Raw genomic sequence first — 7,634 nt, 5'->3', positions numbered from 1 at the left:
ATATTTGTTCTCTGGCAGGTTGGTCCTATCCACACACCCTTATCAGGTTATATAACCTGCACCTGTAGCCCACCCCTAGAACTTTGAGCCCACCCCTGGACCTAGAGCCCACTGAGCTTGTTTGTGCCTTTTCATGGCCTTGTGGATAGTTTGTTTTACTCTTACACCAGACCTCAAGCGTCTAGAACAATATCGCCATCCAGTGGTGGAAACCTGAACCTCAGTATAGTGTCCAATTTTTATTTTCTCTTTACTGAACCTTTGTAATAAAGCATGTGGTTAATCAGGCTCCTCTGGGTGTCAATTCATGAGTGTGTTTTAAACGTCAACCTTCTAAAAAAGAAGTAATCATATGATTTAGAACTTAAACACAATTTTATTGTTCTGGAAGTGTAAAAGATGTGGTTTAACACAGAAGCTGGAAGTATTTACTCAATATGCTATGTGTACAGATAAGTGTGTGTTGGTTGTGTTGCAGGTTGTGTTTCGGTTTTTTGTGTATCAGTTTTATATTAACTAGAAACTTCATGAACATTTCAGTGACAAATCAGTGCGTACTGCGTTCTGTTGAGTAGCAGCTCACTTCAAGAACAAAATACAGGAGAAAGGAGGATAGACTTCTACTCTAATTTACATATAAAACATCAAACATCTGTATAAATGTTATAGTTGGAAAAAAATCAAAAAAATGATAGAATCTTATAGAAATCTAACATAAAGTTATCAAAACTAGAAACATTAACACATTAAACAGCCATCTATCATGAAATGAAGTGCAGATGCAACATACAGGAAATGTTTTGTGTAATATTTTAAGGCAAAGAGGAAATTTTTTAACTGAGCATGAGGTGTGAAACTGTGATCAGCTCACTCTATTATACATTAGCGTAGATTGCAGAATCATCCTCATCCTTCTGGACATTGGTGTAGATTGCAGAATCATCCTCATCCTTCTGGATGTTGTTGTATGTACCAGAATCATCCTTGTTCTTCTGCTCGGTGTGGACACTCCTGTGATCACACATAGAAAGGTTTATGAAGGACAGATGATATGAATTGCTGTTAAAGTTACAATTATATACTTTAAGTGAGAAAGTATTTTTAAACTCTGTAGATTATATTGTATAAAACATGCTGAGATTGACCTCCTTTTGTGAATCACAGCTCCTGTGATGACGACAATCACTCCGGCAGTCACACCAACAATGACCCACATCAACCAACGTTCAGGATTTTCAGTGCCGTCATCTGTTAAATGCAGCGATATTTAACATGTCGATATTATCTGAACATGTCACTTGTTATAGACGTGTTAATGCACATCATGATGAAATTATTTCCATCAGTAATCATGTGAGACATTCAGGAATGTTGTGAGCAGATGGACTCACCCTCCACATGAAGGCTGATGGTTTCAGATGCTGACGTCTCACCGGTTCCCCAAGTGCAGGTGTAATTCCCAGAATCCCTCAGGGTTAGAGCAGGAAAGTGAAGAACGAGTCCTGATGTATATAAACGCTGGTTGTTCTTAGACCACACAAACTGTGAGGAAGTGTGTGTGCAGCTCACATCACATGTCAGATTTAAGGAGTCTCCTTGTTTAAGGGTTCCGTTTCCACTGAGTCTGATTAGTGACACCTTTAAATCTTTTTCAGAGAGCAGGAAAGACGCCACGTCAGTGACTCAGGACTGAGAGGGTGATGATAATTATAATACAGTCAAGTACTAAAGTATCAAACAAATTCTGTCATTCGTCACTAATATGAGTACAAATTTTTGTACCTATTGCTTGAAAGATCATAATTTACTAGCAGGATATTCAAGTGGATTTAAGTTTAAATGATGTCTTCTTGATTAACGTCATCTTATAGTCCAGTAGAGAGTTCAGTATACAAATTAAACCATCATTTCAGATCTTAATTGAATAATTAATATTTACCTGTAACTTGTAGAGTCGCTCCAGGTTCACCTGTCCATTTGTCCACATCAGTAATAAATCTGAATTTGTAAACTCCAGAATAACTGAACTGTACATTGTGGATTAATAAAGTACAGTCTGATTTGTTGTCTCCAGTGAACTTAAAGTCTGACTTGGTGTATAAAGAGCTGTTATAAACATGTGGTGGGTTTTTGCATTGGCCTGTGTTTGAGTTCCTCGAGCACCAAAGCTTTTGTATCACCTGCTGACCTTGTGGATAATAATAACTACAGTTAATGGAGACACTGAATCCTCTCACAGCACAGATTGGTTTATCAGGATATTTCACACCCCATTTACTGTCCTGGGTGAAAACACCTGAAAAACATGTGATGAAAAATCATTTTATTCATTTTATTTATTATTTACACATTTATATAACTGATTAATATCAAACTCTTGTCAGTGAACAATGCCTTCAGTGTGAAAACTAACAGACACCTTTAGAGCTTATCTGATATTTGTCTTTACTGCACTATACACAATACATATTTATACCTCTATATATTCATACATTTTATACAGGGACATTAACAAACAAACAAATAAAAAAACAATAGTAATATTTTCACCTTCTTTCAGTGATTCTTTCTATGGGGAAATTCTGCTGGCTGATCTTTACAACAATATATAAATCTAGGATTATTTCTGTATATATGTATATATTTAATAATCATGTTAATACTTTATAATACTGTTAATATGTCAACACATAGTGAATACATGCAGCAAGATCATTGGTGTTTCTCTGCTTTCCACAAGACACTTTATACTCTCTATATATATCTGGCACTAAGTGAAACTCACTTAAAATCATCATTAGAAGTGATTTATTAGACAGTAATGAAATGTTCACTAGCATTAGACAGAATAGTGTGTGTGTGTGTGTGTGTGTGTGTGTGTGTGTGTGTGCGTGTGTGTGTGTGTGTGTGTGTGTGTGTGTGTTCCAGTAAATGAACCTACACACTATAACATCCAACAGCATATAATAAAAGTCTAAAGAATAATTCTGTCTAAGAGTGAGATGATGTTTCATACCAGACAGCACGAGCAGAATCAGAGCCAAGCGCATCATCTTCATCTCTTCTTCAGTGTGTGAGAAATAAAAGTACTTCCTGGAATAAAGCAATACACCCAAAATATCTACAAACTCACACCATGGGTGTCAAACTGTTAGGACAGGAAGTTGAGGTCTTCTGAACACACGCACATGTTCTTATACATCCGTTTTGACCCAGAAGTAAAGTGTACAGACAAATTATCTGGAGATTTGACCATCAGACATGATTTTGATTACGATCTCCCTTTCCAAAGGCACATTAATATGGAGACGTTCCACATCTCTGAAGTAGATATGATGATGTATAAAGTCGAGAGAGGTCGATATCATGTGACAGACATTTAAAGACCTCAAGCACCAACAGTGATCATCCACCTAAATGAAACTGTGTGTGAACAGAAAACTGAAATAGATTTGTTACTTCTGTATTTGTCCATTAAACAGCAGGATTTATTTTCTGTGTCTCTCCAGGAGGTCGTGAAAAGGCACAAACAAGCTGGGAGCAGAGCATCATTAGCTCTACTGCCACAGAACATATATCCAGGAGGGAAATGTCCCCAGCAAGAGTGCTGAACAAGGCGATGCACATAGTGGAGCGAGCAATAATCCCTGAGGTGAAGCCACACCAAGTGCACTGCATAGTTCTAGTGCAGGGGTGTCAAACTCTGGGTGTAATTATATTTGGCCCGCGAGATCATATCAAATGTGCATTACAGCTGGCTAGCCGCATGCTCCGCTAATACTACAAATCCCAGAATGCCTTGCCACTATTCTGACGATTAGTCACGAACAGCAAGCACCCCTCATTCTCTGTTGACAGTAGTTAACAACCAGTCACATTGGGCAAGTTAATTCCACCCTCCACAAAAATGGCCAAACGAAAGATGGACAATAGGAGCTTGCAAGGCAGGTGAGAGACAGATTATCTGTTCACATATATAAAGGACGGACCTGTTTGTCTTGTGTGCTAACATAGCTAACGTGTCTGTAACGAAAGAATATAACATAAGAAGACACTATAAAATGAAACATTCTGAGAAGTATAAGGACCTGGACGTAAAGCAGAAGCTCCAGAAGGTGGAGGAGATGAAAACAAGTCTGGTTTCCCAGCAGACTATATTCATGAAAGCAAAATTAAAAAGTGAAGCTGCTGTAAAGGCGAGTTTTATTGTGGCGGCAGAGATCGCAATATCTGCCCGGCCCTTTAATGAGGGAGAGTTTGTCAGAAAGTGTATGGTCAAAGTTTGCGAAATGAACACCACTGATGTGTCTTTTATTTGAAATTTAATTTCTTATGTGTTTGTAATAAAAAGCTCTGGTTGTTCCAAATCCTGTTTTCAAGCAATACTAAAGTTTGTTTCTATATGAAAAAGGTTGAACATTACATATCAGTTGCAGTTAAGTTTTCAATAAATATTCAGTTTGGCCCGTGACTTTATCTCAGTTTTATATTTTGGCCCACTGTGAATTCCAGGTTGACACCCCTGGTCTAGTGGATACCTACAGTACAGTACAGTACAGTACCACTACACGCTTGGAGGCCGGCTTACTGCTTGTTGCGGCCGCCAAAGTCAGACAAAAAGAGAGAGGATTTACCCCACATGCTGGAGTGATGGACGTAAATTCTGAGAAGCAGATCCCGGCTGAGCAGGTGCAGAATCTCCTGCACCATCGACTTGTGGTGGAAGGCCTGCAGAAAGACCAAACAACTGGCTAATAGCAGAGCTGATTCCAGGGTCAGAAACTCCTCAGAGGCTGACTTCACTGGCTCAAACAAGGCTTAGAGCAGCCCTTCCAGGACCCCAGGAGGGGAGATGTGGTGTGCAGGACAGAATCAGCTGACTGGCACCATGCAGAAAGTGAGAGATCAGAGAACAAATATGTGACTTACAGCAATGGCTGCCACGTATACCCACAAGTCAGTGGTCTAGCCAGATTGGAATCCCAGTCTGGAAGACAGACTTGACCGCATCATGGCTGAATCTCAAACTATCCCCAAGAAAGTGGTTCTCTGAGAAGGAGGACGCACACGCATCACTGGGTTGAGCGTGAGGCCTAGGGACCTCATGTGTGGGCAAGTACGGCATCTCAATGCCTGGCTTTCATGTCCCTCAACTGAACCACGATGAGCTAGTTGTCTGGATAATTGAGTACATGGATGCCCTGGAATGTAATGATGTAGAGGCGGGCTCCATGCACTTTGTGAGAGACCACTGAGAGGTCCTAGGAGGGGAGATGTGGTCTGCAGGAAAGACTCAGCTGACAGGCACCATGCAGAAAGTGAGGGAACAGAGAACAGGCATGTGACTTACACCAATTGTAGCCCATTATCATTGAAAAACTAGTCTTTGGTCCTGATCTGTGACACAATGCCCTTGAATGTTAACATCTCGAACTTGTACATTCCAGTGCAGAATTACTCCATGCAGCCAATGAAGGGAAGAGATAGCTTGTGTGTCTCTTCAACCTTAGGCATCACTGCATACATATATTCGTCTAGGCCCACAATAGTCAGCAGTGGCTGAGAAGAATAAACAGGCAGCATAAGGAATATTCCACAACCAGGACACCTCTGTGTAGAGGTCTGAGAAAAATGGGAGATGCATGCATGGAGGTGGAAGGAAGTGTGAATGTAGGTAGTGATTGTCAAGGTCAGAACAGACAATGGGAACCATTCACAAGACCAATCCTAGCTAAGCTTTTCAAACACCACAGAAGGTGGTGTAAATTCAACTGCTGCTTGCTCTTCATTGCCCACATCGAGCTCCACAGAGTCCGGTGCAGAAAATAATAATAATAATTCCATATTCAATTTAGGCACGCAATCGCTATGATAAATGAGAAAAGGCTCTAGTCTTAGAAAATAAAACAGACAAAAGGACAGACAGTAAGGCAGACAATAAGACAGAGAATAGACACCAACATACACAGAGTGCTTCCTGAAGACAAAGAAGCAGGAGTTATGAGACAGTGATGGTCTTGCTGGTGCCCTTTGCTTTGTCACTCCTTAGCCTATAGAATGGCATGATTTCACTCAGAGCTTCAGAAACTGCTTTTTCCAATAGCATCAGCCATGATGCAGCGTCGAGTTACCTTGAAAGAGAATCCCATTTTATCAATGTTAATTAAACAAATAGCAGACAAGTATATTAGCATAGCAGTGAGACTGATCATATCATCACTGTTGTGTTAACATCACACCACATCCACATTGTCTCTAAGTGCTGGGGTTGTCCTAAATGTTTCAAGCATGCTGTAGTTCAACCTTTGCTTAAGAAACAGGGTTTGGTCGATAATTGCCTTGATAATTATCAACCTGTCTCTAAGCTTTCATTTTTATTAAAACTTTTAGAAAAAGTTGTACATTCACAATTGATTTCCTTTTTGAATACAGCTAAATTAACAGAACCTCTCCAATCTGGTTTCTCTGCTCATCATAGCACTGAGTCTGCTTTGCTTAAAGTATTCACTGACATTTTGTTTGCAGTGGATAGTGATAAAAATTCAGTTCTGCTGCTTCTTGATCTTACAGCTGCTTTTGATACAGTTGATCCTGATATTCTTCTCTGCCGGTTAGAAAATCTGTTTGGTTTTGCAGTTATTGCTTTGCAGTGGTTTAACTCATATCTTAGAGACAAGTCTTTTTCTGTTGAGTTAGGTACATGTAAGTTTTTCTCATCTGTTGCTCCTATTACCTGTGGAGTGCCTCAAGGATCCATTTTAGGGCCACTTCTTTTTAATTTATATATGCAACCTTTGGGGGACATTATTAGGAGACACAATGTTTCATTTCATTTATATGCTGATGATACCCAGTTGTACATACCATTGAAAGCTGGCGACACCATTCAACCCTTATTGGCCTGCCTTGGGGACATCAAGAAATGACTGTCCAATAGCTTTCTTTGACTAAATGAAAATAAAACGGAAGTAATCGTCTTTGGCACCCCCTAAGTTGAGAAGTGGTCTTATAAATGAGCTTGGCAAGCATTTCCCCTCTGTCTCCTCCCAGGTTAGGAATCTTGGTGTCATTCTGGACTCTGAACTTTGCTTAACTAAGCAAATTAATACAGTTGTAAAGAACACGGATTCAGTTGCGGATATTCTCGAGACTGAAATATTTTTTAACTTTTAATGCCCTGGAGAAAGTCATTCATGCTTTTATCACCTCCCGCCTTGACTATTGTAATTCATTATATTTGGGTCTTCCTCAGTCATCCATTGCACGCTTACAGATAGTACACAATGCAGCTGCGAGACTCTTGACAGGGGCAAAGAAAACAGATCACATTACACCAATTTGGCTTCCTATTTTAGAATTCAATTTAAAATTTTGTTTGTTTTTAAAGCTCTTAATGGTCAAGCCCCATCTTATTTCAAAGATCATCTTATTCCTTCTTCATCCACCAGATCTCTAAGATCTTCTGATAGAGCTCTCTTGGTTGTCCCTCGTTCACGCTTAAAAACGAAGGGTGATAGGGCTTTTTCTATTGTGGCCCCCCGTCTCTGGAACCAACTTCCACTAGACATTCGCCTTGTACCTTCCAGTATAACTTTTAAAATGAAGTTGAAAACATATTTTTATTCCCAGGCATT

At 39.7% G+C, this 7,634-nt stretch overlaps 1 protein-coding gene across 1 annotated transcript; it reads right to left on the bottom strand.

Annotated features, from left to right (window-relative positions):
• Positions 1-369: 369 nt before the first annotated feature.
• Positions 370-3,516, bottom strand: LOC125140231. The gene is made up of 5 exons (XM_047808608.1): positions 3,017-3,516; positions 1,940-2,296; positions 1,392-1,646; positions 1,146-1,248; positions 370-1,011 (listed from the first exon to the last, which is right to left on the bottom strand). Exons 1-5 carry the CDS (start codon positions 3,057-3,059, stop codon positions 876-878), a joined length of 894 nt encoding a protein of 297 aa, XP_047664564.1. The 5' UTR covers positions 3,060-3,516; the 3' UTR covers positions 370-875.
• Between the last annotated feature and the right edge of the window lie 4,118 nt (positions 3,517-7,634).

This window comes from Tachysurus fulvidraco, chromosome 25 (assembly GCF_022655615.1).
Source record: "Tachysurus fulvidraco isolate hzauxx_2018 chromosome 25, HZAU_PFXX_2.0, whole genome shotgun sequence".
Taxonomy (NCBI): Eukaryota; Metazoa; Chordata; class Actinopteri; order Siluriformes; family Bagridae; genus Tachysurus; species Tachysurus fulvidraco.
The sequence above is the reverse complement of the archived record's forward strand: the minus strand, read 5'-3'. Positions and strand labels throughout refer to the sequence as shown.

Coding starts and splice junctions, on each gene's coding strand:
- LOC125140231 (XM_047808608.1), bottom strand. CDS start 3,059: ATGAAGATGATGCGCTTGGCTCTGATTCTGCTCGTGCTGTCTG. Junction 2,297..3,016: donor GATTCTGCTCGTGCTGTCTG/GTATGAAACATC, acceptor CATGTTTTTCAG/GTGTTTTCACCCAGGACAGT. Junction 1,647..1,939: donor AGCGACTCTACAAGTTACAG/GTAAATATTAAT, acceptor TCTCTGAAAAAG/ATTTAAAGGTGTCACTAATC.